Source organism: Phyllobates terribilis, unplaced genomic scaffold (genome assembly GCF_046119375.1).
Source record: "Phyllobates terribilis strain yellow unplaced genomic scaffold, ASM4611937v1 Scaffold_5__5_contigs__length_657084704, whole genome shotgun sequence".
Classification (NCBI taxonomy): domain Eukaryota; kingdom Metazoa; phylum Chordata; class Amphibia; order Anura; family Dendrobatidae; genus Phyllobates; species Phyllobates terribilis.
Window position 1 is genome coordinate 198,084,367 of NW_027362765.1, and position 23,475 is coordinate 198,107,841.

Here is a 23,475-nt window from a genome sequence, read left to right on the forward strand (position 1 = left end):
ATTCTCTCGGTCACAGTATATAAATCCATGCTGTTTGCATGGATTTATATAGAGTGACCAAGTTGACAAGCACTTTCCAAGTGATGTTAAAATCGCTTGGAAAGCGCTTGTCAACCCGCATGCAGAAATGCAAGTGAAGAACGCTTCACTTACGCATGTCCCTGGCAGGAAAACGCATGTACAATCCGCATGTACAATCCGCATGTACTATCTGCATGCGTTTTTTCTGCCAGGGAGATGCAGAAACGCTCAGGAAAAAATCCACAGCATTTCTGCATCGTGGACACATAGCCTTAAGGCTCCCCTAATTAATACTTGGTTGCACACCCTTTGGCACTGATGACAGCCTCCAAACGTTTCTTGTAGCCATCTATAAACTTCTTGCACTTCTCAGCTAGAATTTTCTCCCGCTCTTCCTTTGCAGTTTGTTCACGCTATTGAGTGTTTGCAGGGTTCTTTTTCCCAGTGGCAGATTTCAGCTCACCCCAAAGGTTTTCAATGGGATTGAGATCAGGACTCATTGCTGGCCATTTGAAAACAGTCCAATTTTTTCTTTTTCAACCATTCCTGTGTACTTTTGGATGTGTGTTTTGGGTCATTGTCTTCGACTCAAACCAAGTTTTCTTACACTGGATAGGACATTTCGCTCTAAAATCTCTTGATAATCCTCTGATTTCATGATTCCTGTGATACGGTCAAGGCCTCCAGTACCAGACGCAGCAAAGCAATCCCACAGCATTATGGATCCTGCACCATGCTTAACTGTTGGTACTGTGTTATTTTCCTTATAATTTTCATTGCGCCATCTGTAAACAAACTGTTGCTTTGCATTGCTGAAAAGCTCTATTTTTGTTTCATCTGTCCACAGAAGATTTTCCCAGAAGGATTGTGGTTTGTCAAGGTACTCTTTGAGTTGTTCCTTTTTATGTCTTTTCTTCGGCAATGGTTTCTTCCTTGGCCTTCACCCATAAATGTCGGCTTGGTTTAGTGTGCAGCGTATGGTACGTGTTGAAACCATGACCCCAGACCAGGTTGGCCTTCAGGTCTTTGCATGTTTGACTTGGTGTTTATTCCACCATTCGCACCAACCTTTGAAGACAATCCCCCACCTCAAGGGAGGTTCTTGACGGTTCAATGCTTAGCAAACTTCTTAATAACGTTGTGCACTGCTGAAACTGGGATATCAAGGTCTTTGGGGATGGCCTTATACCTTTTGGAACATATGTGTTTGCTAATAATAGCAGTTCTGATGTCCTCAGATAGCTCCTTTTTCTTCACCACTGTGATAAAGAAACAGGGCCTACCATGTGGCTTTTTAAAACACTGAAGTCATCATTCATTGGCTAATTCATGTCACATGGGCACCGACAATTAATCACAGGTGAATCTCTTTTGTGAGTTACCACAGGCGAGTCAAAATGTGTTTCCATACTAAATTAAAGGGGTTGTTCGGTCAAAAGTGATAAGTCTGCAGTCACTCTGTGTGAATCCCCCCAGCACACCCCCCAGCACACGCACTGTGCGCTTCGGGTATTCGCCGGTATGAGACCCGGTAACAGAGGGTATGTTTGTGTTATACATACCCCCGGCCAGTGGGCGGGGCCTCGCTCTCCATACACTTGTATTGAGCGAGGCCACGCCCCGTCTAGTGACGCAGACCGCCAATGGGCGCGTCCCACTAGAAGGCACTGCCTTGCTCAATACAAGTGTATGGAGAGCGGTGCCGCGCCCACTGACCGTGGTTATGTATAATACATACATACCATCCATTACCAGGTCTGAAACCAGGGAATCCCCACACCGCATAGTGCATGCTCTGGGGGGATTCATAAGTCTGCAGTCACACAGTCACTTTTGACCGGACAACCCCTTTAACCCTAGAACGCATACCTGGGGCCTCGCAGGCCCGCCCTGTTAATTGTTTTCTATTTTCTGCAAGATTACTTTAGTTAGAATTTTGAAACTCTAGGTATTCCTCAGGTATATAGCTGTTTGTCATTTTTGTTTGAGTTATTCCATGTTATTTGCACACGGGCCTAAAAGGCCCCAAGTATGTGAAAAAGTAGATTTTTATGGTCATGCGTTCTAGGGTTAATGTAAAGGGTGCCAATACCAGTGACACAGCAAGCATTAGATTTTTCTATTTTTCCCTCCCATTGTTTTTTGTTTTAAATTATTGCTCATCATTTGCTTTTTTGTATTTAACAAGAGTGCTCTATACAAAAAAACTGTTTCACTTTATTCATTTTTTTCAGGAGATATTCCACATTATGCACTTAACCCCTTTACAGCCCAGGGCATACTAATACGTACCTGCACCCTGGGCTTTAAGAGTCAGGTACATATTAGTACACCCTGTTGATTTCGCCCGCACACAGACTGTGCGGGCGCGATCGCCGCCAGGTGTCAGTTGATTGTCACAGCTGACACCCGGTGCTATGTGCTGGGAGCGGTCCCGCACCGCTCGCGGCACATTAACCCCCGCAATACTGTGATCGAAGTCGATCCCAGCATTGTGCAGGTAAGCGCTGTATACTCACCTCTTCCCCGCCGTCCCGCGCTGTCTGAGGCCGGGTTCCGTGGTTGTCGGCCAAAATATGGAAAAATTATAGCTCTCAAAATATGGCGATGCAAAAACTAGATTTTGCAAAAAAAAATGCGTCTTTTAGTGTGTGCCAGCTGTGAATCATAAAAACACAATATGATTCTGGTATCGCTGTAATTGCACCGACCCAAAGAATAAAGTCGTCTAATCACTTATACCGCACGAGGAACGGAGTAAAAAATAAACTCTAGGGTTAGGGTTGTGCTAGGGCTGGGATTTTTTTCAAAAGTAAAAAAAAAAAAGATGACGATATGGCGACTATTGTTGAGTGCAAGTGCTCGCTACTTGAGTTTGCATCGGGTGCTCAGGTATGCACTGAGTATCGCGGGTGCTCAAGTGACATTCTCAAGTCTCTGCCCCATATGCTTTGCGGCCAAAAAAACCTTGCGGGGATTGCCTGCCATGCACGAGCGATCCCCTCATGTTTTTTTTTGGGTGTCTAATAACCGTGAAACATGCGAGTGGGGACTTGAGCATGTCACTCGAGCGCACGCGATACATGGTGCATACCTGAGTATCCGATGCAAACTCAAGTAGCGAGCACTTGCGCTCCTGACTAATGACAACTTATTCAATATGATGACCTAATGTCATCAAATTCTGTGTAGTAGCAAAATGTTCAATATACCCCTTGATAAAATTCTTGAGGGGTGTAGTTTCCAAAATGGAATCACTTGTGGGGGGTTTCCACTATTTAGGCACATCAGGGGCTCTCCAAACGCGACATGGCGTCCGCTCTCAATTCCAGCCAATTTTGCGTTCAAGAAGTCACACAGTGCTACTTCCCTTCTGAACTCTGCGGTGCACCCAAACACTTTTTTTTCCCCACATTAGGGTGTTGGTGTACTCAGGAGAAATTGGACAAAAGTTTTTGGGGTCCATTTTATCCTCTTACCCTTGTGAAAATAAAAAAATTGGGGCTAAAACATCATTTTTGTGGAAAAAGTTTGATTTTTTTATTTTCACGGCTCCATGTTATAAACTTCTGTGAAGCACTAGGAAGTTCAGGGTGCTCACCACACATCTAGATAAGTTCCCTGAGGGATCTAGTTTCCAAAATGGTGTCACTTGTGGGGGGTTTCCACTGTTTAGGCACATCAGGGACTCCCCAAACGCAATATGGCGTCCGCTAATTATTCAAGCCAATTTTACAATCAAAAAGTCAAATGGCGCTCCTTCCCTTCCAAACCCTGCCGTGCGCCCAAAAAGTGTTTTTTCCCCACATATGGGGTATCTGGTTACTCAGGAGAAATTGCACAACAAACTGAATGGTGCAATTTCTCCTGTTACCCTTATGAAAATGCAAAATTGGGGGCTAAAAAACATTTTTGGGGGAAAAATGTGAAAAAAATTTGCGGTTCAATGTTATAAACTTCCATGAAGCACCTGGGGGTTCAAGGTGCTCACCACACATCTAGATAAGTTCCCTGAGGGGTCTAGTTTCCAAAATGGTGTCACTTGTGGGGGGTTTCCACTGTTTGGGCACATCAGGGGCTCTCCAAATGCAACATGGCGTCCGCTAATTCTTCAAGCAAATTTTACATTCAAAAAGTCAAATGACGCTCCTTCCCTTCCGAACCCTGCCGTGTGCCCAAAAAGTGTTTTTCCCCATATATGGGGTATCTGCATGCTCAGGGGAAATTGCACAACAAATTTTGGGGTCCATTTTTTCCAGTTACCCATGCGAAAATAAAAAAAATTGGGTCTAAAGTAACATTTTTATGAAAAAAGTTAAATGTTAATTTTTTTCTTCCACATTCCAAGCACCTGAAGGGTTAATAAACTTCTTGAATGTGGTTTTGAGCACCGTGAGGGGTGCAGTTTTTAGAATGGTGTCACTTTTGGGTATTTTCTGTCATAAAGACCCCTCAAAGTGACTTCAAATGTGATGTGGTCCCTAAAAAAATGGTTTTGTAAATTTTGCGGGAAAAATGAGAAATCGCTGGTCAACTTTTAACCCTTATAGCTCCCTAATAAAAAAAAAATTGTTCCAAAATTGTGCAGATGTAATATAGACATGTGGGAAATGTTATTTATTAACTATTTTGTGTGACATACAGTACAGACCAAAAGTTTGGACACACCTTCTCAGTTAAAGATTTTTCTGTATTTTCATGACTTTGAAAATTGTACATTCACACTGAAGGCATCAAAACTATGAATTAACACATGTGGAATTATATACTTAACAAAAAAGTGTGAAACAACTGAAAATATGTCTTATATTCTAGGTTCTTCAAAGTAGCCACCTTTTGCTTTGATGACTGCTTTGCACACTCTTGGCATTCTCTTGATGAGCTTCAAGAGGTAGAAAAATCTTTAAATGAGAAGGTGTGTCCAAACTTTTGATCTGTACTGTATATATCTGCATATATATATATATATATATATATATATATATATATATATATACACACACACAATGCATGTCACTTAGGGGTTAGCATATGTTTAGAAAGATGTGCAGCTCCACTCCAGACACATCTAAAGCCCCGCATTTATACTCCGGCAGAAGTCACTGAAGTGTGAGGGATCTCACAATTAACAAGCATCCTGGCATCTACAATAACGTGAAGCCTTTTATAAAATGTCATCCAGAGCAAACGCATTTATATAATGCTTGGAATTCAGTGAAGCATCCAAATTAAAGTCAATTCCACTTTAAGATAAAAAGCAAATTCTTGAATAGAGTGTGGTTAGACATCACGGATGATAGAGGCAAATGTAATTTATATTAACCATACAGGGAAACGACACTTTGGTAGCGGATAAAACACTATTTACCTACTCAGATGTATTTTAGAATTTAAGGATAAAAACCCAGTCATCCCGGTGTTAAACATTCTAATTAACTAAATCTGTTTTTGGGAAATGTGTGTGAAACTAATGGCCGCCATGTACTGTTTATATGTTTAGTCTTTTGAGAGTCAAGTGGTTAAATAAAGTGAACGGACCATTTTCAGGCGTTCTCAGCTTTGAAGATGTTCTATATTTTATATAGAAGACAATAGGAAGACTCTAAAGATGTTTTGCCAATATTTTAACTTGAAAAAACGATAACGGTTTCTTCTTTTCTGAGTTAATAAAACGACTGAGAAACGACAGTAAAAAAAAAAACGCAACCAAAATGCTGAGAAAATGATAAGAAAATCCCAGCAGTCAAAAACAGCAAAAAGTACTCAGAAAACAACCAAAGAATGTGAGAAAAGACACTTGAAGAAAAACAATGCCGGCATTTCCTGCAGCGCCTTCCTGTTGAAAATCTCATCAGGTTTGCCTGCCTGAAAAAGATGAAGTGTGCACATACCCTAAAGAGTACATACTTAAAATAGACCAACAGATTATCCCTACATATAACAGATCAAAATAGAATTTATTCTTAAAAGTGCATACATGGTAAAATAACGTGATATTCAAATTGGTATGCGCATGCTCTGGAAGTGCCTGTAGCCAAATGCATAATTATGTCAATAAAAATGCTGCTATATATTTATATATCTCACCATCAAATTCCACAGCGCTTTAGAGACATTATGGGCACTGTCCCCATTGGGGCTCACAATCTACATTCCCTATCAGTATGTCTTTGGAGTGTGGGAAGAAACTGGAGAACCCGGACGAAACCCACGCAAACACTGGGAGAACATACAAACTCCTTGCAGATGTTGTCCTTGGTGGGATTTGAACCCAGGACCCCAGTGCTGCAAGGCGCTGCAGTGTTAACCACTGAGCCACCGTGCTGCTACATACAGGTACTCATATACATGTGTAACAACCTATAGTTACCATTATTAGCTGGACCCGCATCAATTTTCTTTTTGAACAATTCATATGCAACACATACAGGGACTAATTCATTATCGCATTTTTGTCTCGTTTTTGGTGTTTTTCGCTTGTTTCTCATTTGCACTAATTCATCCTTAAATTTGCACCTTTTGTAAATGAATTTGTTATTTTAAATATATTCACCTGTATTTATTTTTTGAATGTTTGCCACTGTGGGCAGGATTTTTGTTTTCCAAATGTTCTCAACTGATTGATCAATTGCAACTTTTTAAACAGTCACAATTTGTGGCACAAATGTTGTGTAGTCCATCACCTACACACCTACCTTCCGGAGTGATTTTATGTGTTTTTATTCCACGGATTTTGCTACATTTAGAGATGTATGTGACGTGTAGCACTGAAAAGTTGTAAAACGAGTAAAAGACAAAATCAAAGATCATTGAACAACGTGCACCCTTTAGAAGAATTTGGCATAAAACGAGTCAAAGAATACCACAAAACAACAAAGGAAAAGAGACTTAAAAAAAAACCTCAAATGATGAATCAGGTCCGTAGAGCAACTGTATCTTCTGCACTAATGTATTGTAACAAAGTGGCATGTGGATCTGTCAGACAATTATGACACATCCTGTGGAATACCTCTTTATAAATCTCAAAATCTAATGTACAATATTGGCATAGAGTAAAATAATATCACTCTGCCACCATTAGAAGTAGCTGAGTACAGAGGTCCTCTTCACATTGATCATAAACACAAAATAAAAGTAAAAAATATTGCTGTACAAATCCTCCAGTATAATTGGCGATAAAACGTTCACGTCCCTTATGGTTCCTTGTTAATTCTAATGATCATGACATTTTACTTTATTACATAAAGGACATCCTCTGAACAGAGAGTGACCCTGCCAAGTCAGATTTAGTAGGAATCCATGAAAATTTTGAGTGGGTTGCAAGAGCTCACTTCCTTTTATTGGTATTTCTGATTTACGTAATTCTACTCATGCGTCATTGTAGTAATGATGTGTGCCTCCAAATATGATCTTCCACCCCACCTGACTGGGAGACAGATACTAGCACGTGCTGGACAGTGCAATTGCCGAGCGTTTCATTCTCGGCGAGTACCGGCTAAATGTCTGATCAATTAGACCACCCCAACGTGCACTAGCATCTCTCTCCATGCGGGATATCAGGCTGTACATCAAATTAACCACTTCCTGATCCGGGTGATTGCTCTTTTTTGCACTTCTGTTTTTTTCCTCCCCTGCTTCCAAGCCTCATAACTTTTTTTTTTTTACTGCTTTTATTACATTTTTGTGAGATATGCGGTCAACTGAAAAATGCAGTTCTGGCGTTTTTCTCTTTTCAGAGTTTACCATACGGGTTAATTTATTTTATATTTTCATCGTTTGGACTTTTTTTTGGAAGCAGCAATACAGATATATTTATTTTATATTTTATTTTTTTAACTTAGAATAGAGGAGTGATTCAAACTTTTTTTTTAAATTTGACTTTATTTTTTTTCCATCCTAATAGTGGACTTGAACCTGTGATAGCTTGGTTACTTGTTCTTAATACTGCAATACTTAGTACAGTCTGTAGCTGGGCTTCATGGGAGTGCTAACATGGCGGGAAGTGGGTCTTCAGCAGGCCCCTGGCTTGCAATCCACTGGCAGAAATGCTGAAGGGTACCGTAAAGGCCGCATAACGCGATTGTTCCACTCTGACAGAGGCTTTTAAGAGGTTAATCAGCTTCTGTCAGAGGCAGATATTTGGAGCAGGCTTGGATCCCAACTGGCCATGAGATCATGGGTCCCCAGTCTCTCAATGGAAAGTGGAAAAGGTGAGGTAGTAGACATGCGTGACCACAGCTTCATTCACTTCTTTAGGTATAGTGACGCCGTTGTTGGTGCATGCATGATCGCATCTATATCGGTATCCAACAAAATGGCGCCGTTGTCGGTGCATGAGCGGTCTCATCGGGCACGTGACGTACGCAGTCGAATCCACATTATGATTTGTGGAAGTGACTGCGCAAACACAGTCAATGACGCCATTTTATTGGAGACTGTATGGATGCGACTCCGCATGTGCCGACTAAGGAGTCATTTTGTTGGAGATGTAATGTAGGCACTGGCGCAATATTTAAAATAGGAGGCAGGTCACTGACAAATCAGTGACCTGTCATTAAAAAACTGGAGTCAGACAAAGGGCCAGAGCACCAGAATAAGACCCTGCCCACAATCCCGCCCCAATGCACAAATATATCATTACAAGAAAACTTCAAACAATGATTATGCAAAAATCACAAAACAGATTTCTTCACTACAGGTATCCCTGTAATGAGCATTACAGCACCAATAAGGCCATGTCTGTACTTTACTTAGCAAAATCCGGCTGACAGTTCTCTTTAAATCTTAGCTCTTAGATTTGGTACACAGGCTATCATGTGGGTGTATCAACTTGAAGAAGGGAGTGTAAACCAGATAAACACTAGGTAACTGGGTGACTAAGACTCCGCACCTATCTTCAGAATAGCGGACAATACTGCGGTATACATACTGTGATGACGAAGAAGAGAAACATTAGAGACTTTCATTATTTGGTCAGTAATATCTTATATTAAGCAATATCTGATTTTAAACATAAAAATGATTGCAACTAGGCCACATAAATTAAATTTTCAAGATTTAAATAAGTATGTTGTACTTTACTGATATGATGGAATAAGTAATGGCACCCAATCCGCAGCCCTCGCTGGTTAGTTCCGTACATGTTGGCAATGTTTGATTGCTGTGTAGTAGTGTACATTAGCCGGTGTATAAATTGCCAGTAAATTGCCATCTGGGACACTTATTACGATGCTCGTGAAATGCATTTAATGCCTCCTCTGCTTAAAATACAAGTTTACTCCAATTAATACTGTCATGCAAATGTAAAAGGGTACAACTGTAATGCTGTGCAGTACATGTATCGTTTAATTTATTCAGAAAAAAAATAAATATTTTTTTCTAATGTTATAAAACCCTGTTTTTTGTTTTTGCCAGACACAGCACCACCCTTGTCTATAGGCCACATCTGGTACTGCGACTCAGTCTTATTTTATTAAAGTAACTACCAGACATAGCAAAATTGTTTTTTTAATATATTTTGAGTTATTATTTAAACATACAAGTACTTTCTGTCCACCCTTACCATTACTCTTGGCTTGACATATACTAACATGAGTAACATGCGATGGTCAAACTTAAAAAAACAAGCAAACATGATTTTGCGATATTCTGTCATCAGATGTTTATGCTATATGTGTCTACATGTGTCTACCCAGTGATTGTAACATGATGCGCAGCCTGCCAAGGGTTTTGCTTGCATGTCGCATACTGATATTGTTGGGAGTCCCTAAGGAAATTAACGGAAAGGTAGGTGGACTTCTCAGTAATTTAGTAATCAATAAGATTCCTTAGACTCATTCCGACCTATGCCAACTAAAACCAGGCAATGAGCTCAGTAGTTTCTCATAGAACATGATAAACGTTCATGATTAGAGGTCCTCAGTGACAAATGTCTATCACCAAAGATAAAGGATTCCAACTCTGGATTGGTGGCCCAGTCTACTGGCCTTCACCAATGTAAAAAAAAATGTAATCATTTTAAAGAAATAGTCCATTAGGCTGTCAAAAAATGTGGCCAGAGATACCGTATCGCCTACTGAGGATAATCACAAAAATTACATTCTGCTTTTCTACCTTATGCATTAAGGTACAACCCTACCTGGGAGAGATCTATAGTGTTGTTAAACCACAGATGTCTATATACAAGTACTGTTTAAAGGGGTGGTCCAAAACCAAAGGTAAATTTCATCCAAAATATCTATCTATTTAATTTAATAATCTGAACACTTTTCTAATATAATTTAATTAAAAATTCACTACTGTTCTCTCTCTACTCTAACTTCCTTTCTGCTTCTTTATTTTTTTTACTTCTGATGACGAATCCCCGAGGCATGCTGGGATACTGAAAAGGGACATAATCAGGGTGCCAGGACTGGGGTCACGGCCGCAGCTGTTGTCCCTACCCTAAAACAAAGTGTCATCAGTGACGTCCATTTCAGATTCTGGGCTAGTCCTGAGTACATGCCTAGTACTGAGCATGTGCCAGTTGTCAATTCCGACACATGCTCAGTGTTCTCTCCACTCTATATTCCTTTGAATTGTCATTGCGCTCCCTCGTCAGCTCTAAAAAAAAGTGACAAGCCAGCAACAGAGTGCATTGAAAAAGGGAAAACCCGGCTACCAGGAAGAACAGAAAAACAGACGTCACTGATGACGTCCCATTTCTGGGTGGTGACCACCTCTTTAAGTCAAAAAGTACAGATGTCCCCAATATCAACTTCATAGAAATATTGAAACTGTAAAAACCTAATAATAGTTGCTATCAATGGTTTTCTTGCACCCCTCCCAGAAGCGTGATTGCATGATAGTTCATTATCAGCCCATTGGACTGCATAATACACAGACACTCACCGTAAATTTTTTGGATTCCCAGTAAGTCATCTTGGGGAAGCTTGAAATTATGTGTTTCCATATATTGGTAGAAAGGTGCCATTATGGCGCTGGGGTCGTTGGAGTGTTCTAAGCCCAAGGCATGGCCAAGTTCATGAACAGCAACTAGAAAAAGGTCGTTTCCTGCGGGGAGAAATAAAGTATAAGCAGAAGAAAGGATATGAAGCCAAATATTTGTTTCCAGTCAGATAAGCCAGAGTATTGACCTGTCTATAGTCTCATGCGCCCAAACATTTGTGCAGACCAGGTTCACAGTGCCAAAAAGGCTGCGAGAGGAACATAGCAGTAATTGTGCCACATTGAAGGTCATTACATAGTATATAGGTATTCTCCAAATAAGCATTTCTTCTGAGGGAGAATATCTGTGTACACTGCGCCATATGTAGTAAAGTAATATGGACTCCTTGTGGCGCAGTATAGACTCTGTGCTCGTCTGACGACCCCTATATTGGTGATTTCAGCTCACCATTCACAGCAGCCGTCCATCTCCTAATCCGCAGTGGTCTAAGTCCTGATATATTCAGTTCCTTGATTTACATTCTGAAAGCAGTGTAATTACAAAGTCTATCCCCAAGAGTGATTATAACATGGGAAGTAATTTACGGATCCTTTTATAATAGAACCGCTAACAAGTTACTTTGTAAACAGGAAAATAATACATACAAAGGCTTATTTAATATGGAAAATACAAATGACTGCATCTTAGCAGGTTTAAGAGCCACCGATGCTGAATACATTTTAAAAGGGGCTATCCAGTCATCTGCCCTTAACCCGAACTCTGCATACTGGGTTTCTCACTTACCTATTTTGGTTAGGAAGGTGATGTTACAACATGCATGAGACATACCCCTGAAGACCCTCTTTTAAAGTGATTGTTTCACCTGGATCATCTTAGATAAATTAAAATAAAATAGAGAAACGTTGGCCCCAATTCCACGCATGCCTCTTAATGAATCAGGAGCGTCTGACAAGTGGCATGAGCCTCAGTGCATCTTGCAACAAATCTTACTCCGGTCAGGGACTGGAGTGAGGTTTCTGGCGCAAGGAACACCAGAGCTCATCATGAATAGGCGAGCTGTACCATCACACACCAGCTCTGCCCATTTTGGCGCAGCTGTGTGAAACAAACACCACAAAATGCAAATCCACATTGTGCAAAAGTTTTGCAACATTTCACGACTATCTACGACATACCTTAAGCCCGAAATCTTTTTTCCAGTCTCTGACTTGAGTAAGATTCGTGGCGAGGCGCACATCACTTCATAGATTCTCCTTATTCATTAAAGGGGTTGTCTTGTCTTAAACTACAAGTCTGCAGTCACTCTATGTAATTGCAGACTTGTGAATCTTTACATTGTGTGCACTGAGTGCTGTGAGGATTCTCCGGTGTCGGGAGTGAGCGGTCATGTGACCGCAAATATGTGATTTGCATACTTCCAGCCACATTCCAACTAGACTGTATCCTGCCTCACTCAATACACTTTCATTGATCAAGGCTGGATACAGTCTAGTCAGCAAATCACATCCTTGTGCCCTCTCCTCTCTCGGCGCCGGTAAATCCTCACAGTGCACAGTGCGCGTGATGTGAGGATTCATAAGTCTGCAGTCTCATATAGTAACTGCAGACTTGTAGTTTTAGACTGGACAACCCTTTTAATAAATTAGGCGCCTTTGACTTCAGCATGCCCCCTCATCGGTCTTGATGAATCGGGGCCTAAACGACAGCAGTGGTGACCACCTCTTAAATTCCTGGATAAATAAAAATTCTGTATCTTTCTCTGTTTTCCAGAACCTCAACATTTTTAAGTCCTTGTATACAACCAGAGTGTGAATTGGCTCCCAGAACTAATACATTTATCAGCTCAAAAAATGCAACACGTATACAGCTGAGATTCTCCAACTTTCTATTTCAGGACCTGATTTCTGAACCTTATCAGAGACTGGCATTTATGCTTAAAGTGAACCTGTCAGCAGGTTTCTATATATGCAAGTAGTGGTATGGCTGAATAGGCGCTTGTACTCCTATACAAATGTACACTTTTTTCTACAGATCCAATGTGCCAGTCATGAGAAAGCTAGAGTAGAAGCCATATGCAACTCAGACTGAGGAGTGTCAGCGCACTTGGAAAAAGTTCTACTGCACTGACACACCCTCAGGGAACTTGCAAGATTTCTCAGTAACATCACAATCAGATCACTACAATAAAAAGGTACTATTTGTATAAGAGTACATGCGCCCCTATAGCCATACCACTTATTTTATATGTAAAAGCATGCTGACAGGTTTTATTTAAAATGGGACATGTAGAGTCACTATCTCTAGTCCTGTTCTTCACCCTCCAGACTTTTCTGCTGCAAGAAGGAAGTTAGTTTGAATCTGCCTGGTCTGATCTACATTGGAGAATGTCTTCCCATTATAGATATTTCTGCCTGGTCTGATCTACATTGGAGAATGTCTTCCTGTTATAGATATTTCCGCCTGGTCTGATCTACATTGGAGAATGTCTTCCTGTTATAGATAATTCTGCCTGCTCAGATCTACATCAGAGAATGTCTTCCTGTGGAAGATAATTCTGCCTCGTCTGATCTACATCGGAGAAAGTCTTCCTGTGGTAGATATTTCTGCCTGGTCTGATCTACATTGGAGAATGTCTTCCTGTTATAGATATTTCTGCCTAGTCTGATCTACATCGGAGAATGTCTTCCTGTGGTAGATATTTCTGCCTGGTCTGATCTACATCGGAGAATGGCTTCCCGTCATAGATATTTCTGCCTCGTCTGATCTACATCGGAGAAAGTCTTCCTGTGGTAGATATTTCTGCCTGGTCTGATCTACACTGGAGAATGTCTTCCTGTTATAGATATTTCTGCCTGGTCTGATCTACATTGGAGAATGTCTTCCTGTGGTAGATATTTCTGCCTGGTTTGATCTACATTGGAAAATGTCTTCCCGTTATAGATATTTCTGCCTGGTCTGATCTACATCGGAGAATGTCTTCCCGTTATAGATATTTCTGCCTGGTCTGATCTACATCGGAGAATGTCTTCCTGTTATAGATATTTCCGCCTGGTTTGATCTATATCGGAGAATGTTTTCCTGTGGTAGATATTTCTGCCTGGATTGATGTACATCGGAGAATGTCTTCCCGTTATAGATATTTCTGCCTGGTCTGATCTACATTGGAGAATGTCTTCCTGTTATAGATATTTCTGCCTAGTCTGATCTACATCGGAGAATGTCTTCCTGTGGTAGATATTTCCGCCTGGTCTGATCTATATCGGAGAATGTTTTCCTGTGGTAGATATTTCTGCCTGGATTGATGTACATCGGAGAATGTCTTCCCGTTATAGATATTTCTGCCTGGTCTGATCTACATTGGAGAATGTCTTCCTGTTATAGATATTTCTGCCTAGTCTGATCTACATCGGAGAATGTCTTCCTGTGGTAGATATTTCTGCCTGGTCTGATCTACATCGGAGAATGGCTTCCCGTCATAGATATTTCTGCCTCGTCTGATCTACATCGGAGAAAGTCTTCCTGTGGTAGATATTTCTGCCTGGTCTGATCTACACTGGAGAATGTCTTCCTGTTATAGATATTTCTGCCTGGTCTGATCTACATTGGAGAATGTCTTCCTGTGGTAGATATTTCTGCCTGGTTTGATCTACATTGGAAAATGTCTTCCCGTTATAGATATTTCTGCCTGGTCTGATCTACATCGGAGAATGCCTTCCTGTGGTAGATATTTCTGCCTGGTCTGATCTACACTGGAGAATGTCTTCCTGTTATAGATATTTCTGCCTGGTTTGATCTACATCGGAGAATGTCTTCCTGTTATAGATATTTCCGCCTGGTCTGATCTATATCGGAGAATGTTTTCCTGTGGTAGATATTTCTGCCTGGATTGATGTACATCGGAGAATGTCTTCCCGTTATAGATATTTCTGCCTGGTCTGATCTATATCGGAGAATGTTTTCCTGTGGTAGATATTTCTGCCTGGTTTGATCTACATCGGAGAATGTCTTCCTGTTATAGATATTTCTGCCTGGTCTGATCTATATCGGAGAATGTTTTCCTGTGGTAGATATTTCTGCCTGGTTTGATGTACATCGGAGAATGTCTTCCCGTTATAGATATTTCTGCCTGGTCTGATCTACATCGCAGAATGTCTTCCCGTTATAGATATTTCTGCCTGGTCTGATCTACATCGGATCTGTGGTAGATATTTGTGCCTGGTCTGAAGGTTCATGTCCTTAGAAAGTGAATGAGGCTAAGCTGCAATTTATACTATACTAACTTCATCCAACCCATATTGAGGATTTTTTTCAGCAATTTCTTGTGGTATATTGTGGCATTTATTGCGATCCCATCAGCTTTGTCACCTATTAAGATGACCAGTTGTACCATATCAATCATTTTAAATGCAAATTATACCTATTGTCATGACGCCAAACCTGGCAATAAGCAAATGCCGAAGGCAGAAAGGCACTGTTTAGGGTAACTTACCATCATGATTGGAATTCCCAAGTGTCCAGGGCTCATCCGAATCAAAATGTGTATCTCCCCCTATGCCAGGTCCAGGAAAATAGGCATGTGCTAAAAAACCACCCTCCCCGTCAAATGGAGAGCTGTCCCCGTGAAATCCAGAAGCAAAAAATATCATAATGTCTGCTTCTTTATGCGACGTTTTAATTTCTTGATAGGGGATTTCTTCAAATGTGAGAGGAGTCACCTTCTGCCACACATCAAAGGCCTGGCGGATTGCTTTTCTAGTGTCCAGTTCTCCTACTTTAGGAGTATAATTGTGTATGCTGGAGAGGGAGACAAGATAAGGAATACAATTAATTCCAAGAATGCAACCTCCTTCTAAAATACGTGGGGGGATTAATCTATAAAAGGTTACTATAGTTTATAGAATTAACCCCTAAACTACAAACCATACAGCTTTTAATGATGGTCATTATTGGGCCTTATTGTAGAGAGCCTTGCTTTTATGGCGCACTACAATAGTGTTTCTGCCATCCAAATCCCTCGACACCAAGCGCTCGCGCTCATATGCATTATGTAGTCGCAGCTTCCATGGTCTACCTAGATCCATAAGTATAAGGGCAATATCTAACAGAAAAATAAGTAAAAATATTCAAACCTCAAACTTATTTTCTGAACAATTTGGGCAAAATGCTTTAAAAAAAAGGAAAGCAAAACTGTAGAGCAAAAAATAATAACTATTGAAGAGAGAGAAAAAAAAACAAAAGCTGTGCCGCAGACGCAGTGACGGGGTGATGACATATACTGTATAAAATATGTAAAGTTGCAGGCCAATAGTGGGAAAAAATACTGTTTATATTTTTGTTTCTAAAATTGTGTTTTTCTTTTAGTTTACAGAAAATAATTACAGCACAAACACTGAACGTGTGAATGTGGCCTAACATTAATATGTCAGTGCTCTGGGCTTGTGTCTCGTGAGATATTTTTCATATATGTGGTGCATGCTATGGAGTTCCGTATTTGTCCACCTTTGGAGACAATTTTTGATTTATTTAAAAGCATTTAAAATAATTTTTCGCATTGGGTTTTATTATACAAGCGCTTTGTTTTCTTGCATATTCTACTTAGCTGTGATCTGTGGCCATCAAATCAGCTCAGAAAAAGATAGATAAAAGGGTTACAGACTGAAGTGGGCTGACTGAAGGATTCTCAGTTAACTCATTCTGCAGTCAACAAGAGACACTACATCACAGAGCAAAACGGTGCAAGATTTTTAATTAAACCCAATTGCAAAAATGAGTTTTAGACCCAAATACATGCATTTAAGTAAAAAAAGAGAAATTATACTCAAAGGTGGACAACACCTTTATATATATATGCCGTCCATGCCCAAGCAGGTCTAATGAATAGCAGTAACATGTCAGTGCTCTGGGCTGGTGACCCGTGCATGCTGTGCAGTGAAATATATTGATATATACATATGTATCATGTTATGTCCTAAAGTTAAAACAATGTGTGAAAGTTCTTTTGAAATGTGGAGAAGGTGAAATTATTATTCACTTCATAAAACCTAGAAAATTCCTTTCGATGTATTTTTAATATTCATTCCAGTCTCTTCAATTCTTCCTGTTATATGGAAAGTAAATGCCGCTTGTGTCCATATAACAATGGAAGAGTGGAGACTGAAACAAGTGTGGCTACCAATGTGACCGGCCACCATTAGCTTTGTGTTCGTCTCTTTACAAGCAATACATACCTGTATGTTATGTGCTTCTGTCTCCACTTCTGGCCTGTTAGTGCATATCTCTTGTTCCTTCTTTTATGGCTTAAGTGAGGAAGGTCAGGTACCCCGCAGCGAGGCTTTTTCATCCACCTACATGATCATTAAATGGGAAAAAAGAGAGCAAACATCACTGTGATCACTGATCCACAAGACCGGGAAATACATCAAAGTTCTTATTCCCTATGACGAGCAGCCAGACAATAGACCTTATAGGATTGTATAGTGAATTTAAGTTTTCCTTACATGACGGCCATTATATTACATTTTTTTTCAGCATGCCACCTGCAATCTCCACCTCTGGCAATAATGCCTTTCCTATATGAAGCAGGCAGGTTTAACACTGAAAATGCTGAAATACTCTGCACAATACCGACTCTATAAGAACTGTGCTATAGTGTCACTAGATTTAATATATTATCCCAGGGACAGATATGCATATTTTGTAGAGAACGTCTGAATTTGGAGGTGTATGAAGATGGCTAATATTCCATTTCCATGTAAAGCAGGCACATATAAAATTCCAATTTTGACTCTATTAAAGGACACAAAAGCTAAAGCACAAATAATATATGGAGATTGGAAGGAAAGTGGTTATACTATTTATTAAGAATCTCTAAAATGTGGTACAGGGACTAAAGATCGCCATATATGAGACAGCTGTCAGCAGAGCACCCTACAAAATGAACATGTATTTCCATGGGAAAAGGGGAGAGACCCTGCCAGAACCCTCATATATAGTAGATTATCTGCTGTTTTTAATCTAATATGCATTACCAATTTAAAAAGGAAAAATTTAAAGAATGTGGCACCAGGCAAAGTTTGTTGTAAAATTAACTCGCCCTTCCCAGGTCCGCCCTGAGTCTCCGCCACTGCTCCTGTTGTCTGCTATTGTCGGCAGAGGTGACATCACATCAACAGTCTCGAAACCAATCAGTGAGCTCAGCGGCTCGTGCTGTCTACATGGGCAGAGACACCAAGCTCAGAGATTGGCTGGAGCACTGACAATGTGACATCACCACTGCGGACAACAGACACCAAGAGCAGCGGCGGAGACTCAGGGTGTGTGAAGAACAGAATGGCCCGATTCATCAAAGATTTTTGGCCAAAAAAGTGTCAATTTTTTTTTTTTTTAAAAAGTCGTAAAATTTTGGTGCAACTTGGAGTTGTGTCAAAATTTTGCGCCTTTTGGTGTTTTCTCCCAGTTTCTTCCAGCTCTGACAAAATGGGTGGAGCTGAGGTGGATTAAGGGAGTAGAAGGACATGACGCCACAGCTGGTTTAATTCAAGATGAGCTGTGGCGTTCCGTAAGCCAGGAATCTCACTCCAGTCCCTAACTGGAGGAAGATTTCTGGCATAGCACACGGAGCCACACACCACTTGTCATAGGCTCCAGATTCATAATGGGGTGTGCACTTCTTCATGAATTAGAAGCGCCTGACTCCATCACGCCCCCTCATCAAGACTGTTGAGAAAACCTTTGTTTTTTTAACAACAAACAGCTCCCGGGGACACAACTTTCTTGAAAATTGAAAACTTCTTTAATAGTGAATTCATCAGTGACTTTATCAAGGTTTATAACTCAACTGTCTTTCATTGAACTTTCTTCAAATATTGATTTATGACCATATTAATGTTAAACATCATTAATGTTAAAAGGGAAAGAGATAAAGATGACAAATCCTGCAGAACTCACTGTTAACTCATTCTGCAGCCTGCTATGTACTATGATACATAGAGGTTGTAGCAGACAAATAGGATTTAATTAAAAAATGTTGAACTATTGCAAAAAATGTTTTCTATCCAAAAGTGAACATATTAAAGTAATGAAAGGAACACAGATCCTTTACGACTTATAATCCTTACAGTGAAATCTATGGGCGGACACTCTTCACTATCTACACTGGCTAATATAGGGATGGCCTATTTATAACATAAGAAAAGGTGTTGTCTACTACGCTAGCTTATAGAAGTGCACAAAGCGCATACATTAGGCTATGTGCCCACGATGCAGAAATGCTCCGGATTTTTCCTGAGCATTTCTGCATCTCCCTGGCAGAAAAAACGCATGCGGATTGTACATGCGGATTGTACATGCGGATTGTACATGCGGATTGTACATGCGGATTGTACATGCGGATTGTACATGCAGATTGTACATGCGTTTTTCCTGCCAGGGACAAGCGGATGTGAAGCGTTCTTCACTTGCATTTCCGCATGCGGATTGTCAAGCGCTTTCCAAGCGATTTTAGCATCACTTATAAAGTGCTTGACAACTTGGTCACACTATATAAATCCATGCAAACGACATGGATTTATATAGTGTGACCAAGTTAATAGTTGAGAAAAAGATTAAAAATGGTAAAAAATAAAAAAAAAGCAACATTATACTCACCTTCTGATGGCCCCAGTCTTTTCTCCGCTGCGTCCGGTCTCTTCTATGGCTCGCGGTGGTCTGAAAGGACCTGCCATGACGTCATTTAGTCATGTGACAGGTCACGCGACAATCGACGTCATGCTGCTTGGTCATTTTATAGGAATTGACTGTATGGTTGTTAAAGAGGACCTGTCATGTGTCCAAAAAATGAGTTTGTTGCCTTGCCAAAATCACCGTAATCCCCTGAATCTGCCATTGCATTCCCTTTTTCAATTTGCCCCTTCATTGTGGTGATAAGCCCTTTATCCTTTGGCATCCAGTAGGCGAATTCCTGGCTTGTGGTCCAAGAGGGAGTGTTAGAAGAGTTTTTTTCTGGGGTTGAGTAGTCCCCCATGGGGCGCTCCCCAATCACCGCTCGGCAGCATCTGAAACTGGTTGAACAGCGTGATCTCACGAGATCTCCCTGTTCTTGCGAGACCGCAGTGTAAAACACATAGGCAAGTCCTACTGAGAGCATGGAGATCTCGTGAGATCACACTGTTGAACCAGTTTCAAATGCTGCCGAGCAGTGATTCAGAAGTGTCATAGAGGGGGGAGGATTACACATCACCAGTGAAAACTCTTCTGACAACTCCTCCTGGAGTACAATTAACATATTGGGTGCCAAAAACAAAAAAGGGCATATCTCTGCAACAGAGGGACAAAATTACAAATGAAAGGGGAGCACAAGGATATTGTCAAGGTAGAAAACTTGGGACAAGTGACAGGTCCACTTTAATTTGTGGATTATATTAGTCTTTATACCCCACTGCTGCATACACCAGGCTCCCTTCAGCCCATGTACAAGCTATATAAACATTGGAGACCATGGGTCTTTGAGTCCATCCCCAACAGTGACCATCTCCATGAAGGTTCTGTCTAGTAAGTAAACACAACCGGAACATGAGCAGAATTAGGGATCTCCTAATTTGGAAGAAATCTACCATCTAGGTGAGAGCATAATCAGATTTTTAAGAGTCTTTCCATGGAAGATATAATTTTACATGGTAAAAACAGTATCTTTACCATAGAGAAAAGTGAACATAATCCTTAAATATGGAGTAACTATTTCTGTCCTCAAGGGTCTGTCTTGGGCCCTATATTATTTAATATATTTATTAATGATCTAGTGGAAGGGTTGCATAGTAAAATAGCAATATTTGCAGATGATACTAAACTTTGTAAAGTAGTTAATACAGATGAGGATAGGGCACAGCTACAGGAGGATTTAGATAAATTGGGGAGTTGGGCCAAAAAATGGCAAATGGGGTTCAATGCCGATAAATGTAAGGTCATGCACATGGGAAAGAAAAACAGCAGTCACCCATACATATTAAATGGGAAACCGTTGGGAAAATCTGACATGGAGAAGGACCTGGGCGTCTTGGTTAATAGCAAATTAAATTGGAGTGCCCAGTGTCAGGCAGCAGCTGCGAAGGCAAATAGAGTCATGGCATGCATCAGAAGAGGAATAGGGGCATATGATGAGAACATTGTTCTTCCTCTGTATAAAGCGCTGGTAAGGCCGCACTTAGAATATTGTGCACAGTTCTGGGCTCCGGTGCTCAGGAAAGACATATTGGAGCTAGAGAGGGTACAAAGGAGGGCGACTAAGGTAATAAAGGGAATGGAGGGACTAGAATACCCAGAGAGGTTGTCAAAATTAGGCCTATTTACGTTGGAAAAGAGAAGGCTTAGGGGAGACCTCATAAACATGTATAAATACATCAGGGGGCAGTACAGAGATCTCTCCCATGACCTGTTTATACCAAGGATGGTGACAAAGACGAGGGGGCACACTATGCGCCTGGAGGAAAGGAGGTTCCTGCACCAGCATAGAAGGGGATTCTTTACGGTCAGAGCCGTGAGACTCTGGAACTCTCTGGGAGAGGAAGTGGTGATGTCCAACTCACTTAATGAGTTCAAGAGAGGCCTGGACGCCTTTCTTGAGAACAATAAAATTACATCTTATGCTTAGTGATAGTTAATTAATCCAGGGATTTAATCTGACTGCCAGATTGGAGTCGGGAAGTGAATTTTTCCTCAATGATGTAAATTGGCCTATACCGCATGGGTTTTTTTTTGCCTTCCCCTGGATCAACGCTGCAGAATACCTGCAGTGCACAAGAAATAGGCTGAACTCGATGGACGCTTGTCTTTTTTCGGCCTTATAAACTATGTAACTATGTAACTATGTAATCTGTATCAACTCGTTCAGGTCAATGAAAAATTGGTCCCACTGGTCTAAAATTCATCACAACCACTTAAAAATTATTCTCGGCCACTAATTATAATTGCAATGACATCAAATTCCCATGCGGTGCACAGCTGGAACATTTTTCCGGATTTAGAAGAAAATGGAACATTTTTCGGACTAAGACTGAATGTTATAGCAAGTATTGCATCATATGAATGAATAAATCTCCGAGGAAACTTTCTCAGGTCTCTCATTGTCAATTACTTTACCCAGACAATTTTGTTCTTGGGGGGGTAAAAATTTGTGGTTTTTATGTCTGTGTTCTGGAACATACACTGCGCAAAAAAATAAAGGGAACACTTAAACAACAGAATATAACATCAAGTAGATCAAATGTCTGTGAAATCAAACTGTCCACTTAGGAAGCAACACTGATTGACAATCAATTTCACATGCTGTTGTGCAAATGGAATAGACAATAGATGGAAATTATTGGCAATTATCAAGACACCCTCAATAAAGGAGTGGTTCTGCAGGTGGGGACCACAGACCACATCTCAGTACCAATGTTTTCTGGCTGATGTTTTGGTCACTTTTGAATGTTGGGTGTGCTTTCACACTCGTGGTAACATGAGACGGACTCTACAACCCACAGAAGTTGCTCAGGTAGTGCAGCTCATGCAGGATGGCACATCAATGCGAGCTGTGGCAAGAAGGTTTGCTGTGTCTGTTAGCGTAGTGTCCAGAGGCTGGAGGCGCTACCAGGAGACAGGCCAGTACATCAGGAGACGTGGAGGGGGCCGTAGGAGGGCAACAACCCAGCAGCAGGACCGCTACCTCCGCCTTTGTGCAAGGAGGAACAGGAGGAGCACTGTCAGAGCCCTCAAAATGACCTCCAGCAGGCCAAAAATATGCATGTGTCTGCACAAATGGTTAGAAACCGACTCCATGAGGGTGGTATGAGGGCCCGACGTCCACAGATGGGGGTTGTGCTCACAGCCCAATACCGTGCAGGACGCTTGGCATTTGCCACAGAACACCAAGATTGGCAAAGTCTCCACTGGCGCCCTGTGCTCTTCACAGATGAAAGCAGGTTCGCACGGAGCACGTGTGACAGATGTGACAGAGTCTGGAGACACCTTGGAGAGCGATCTGCTGCCCGCAACATCTCTTAGCATGACCGGTTTGGCAGTGGGTCAGTAACGGTGTGGGGTGGCATTTCTTTGGAAGGCCGCACAGCCCTCCATGTGCTCGTCAGAGGTAACCTGACTGCCATTAGGTACCGAGATGAGATCCTCAGACCCCTTGTGAGACCATATGCGGTGTGGGGTGGCATTTCTTTGGAGGGCCGCACAGCCCTCCATGTGCTCGCCAGGGGTAGCCTGACTGCCATTAGGTACCAAGATGAGATCCTCAGACCCCTTGTGAGACCATATGCTGGTGAGATTGGCCCTGGGTTCCTCCTAATGCAGGACAATGCCAGACCTCATGTGGCTGGAGTGTGTCAGCAGTTCCTGCAAGATGAAGGCATTGAAGCTATGGACTGGCCCGCCCGTTCCCCAGACCTGAATCCGATTGAGCACATATGGGACATCACGTATCCCTCCATCCACCAACGTCACGTTGCACCACAGACTGTCCA

At 41.3% G+C, this 23,475-nt stretch overlaps 1 protein-coding gene across 1 annotated transcript in view; it reads right to left on the bottom strand.

Annotated features, from left to right (window-relative positions):
• The window catches only part of MMP24 (matrix metallopeptidase 24), a 197,507-nt gene that overhangs the window by 21,870 nt on the left and 152,162 nt on the right, over positions 1-23,475 (bottom strand). The window contains exons 3-5 of the mRNA XM_073683668.1: positions 17,197-17,313; positions 15,459-15,763; positions 10,912-11,073 (exon numbers count right to left, since the gene is read on the bottom strand). Coding sequence (XP_073539769.1) covers positions 10,912-11,073; positions 15,459-15,763; positions 17,197-17,313 — 584 coding nt within the window. The remainder of the gene's footprint in view (positions 1-10,911; positions 11,074-15,458; positions 15,764-17,196; positions 17,314-23,475) is intronic.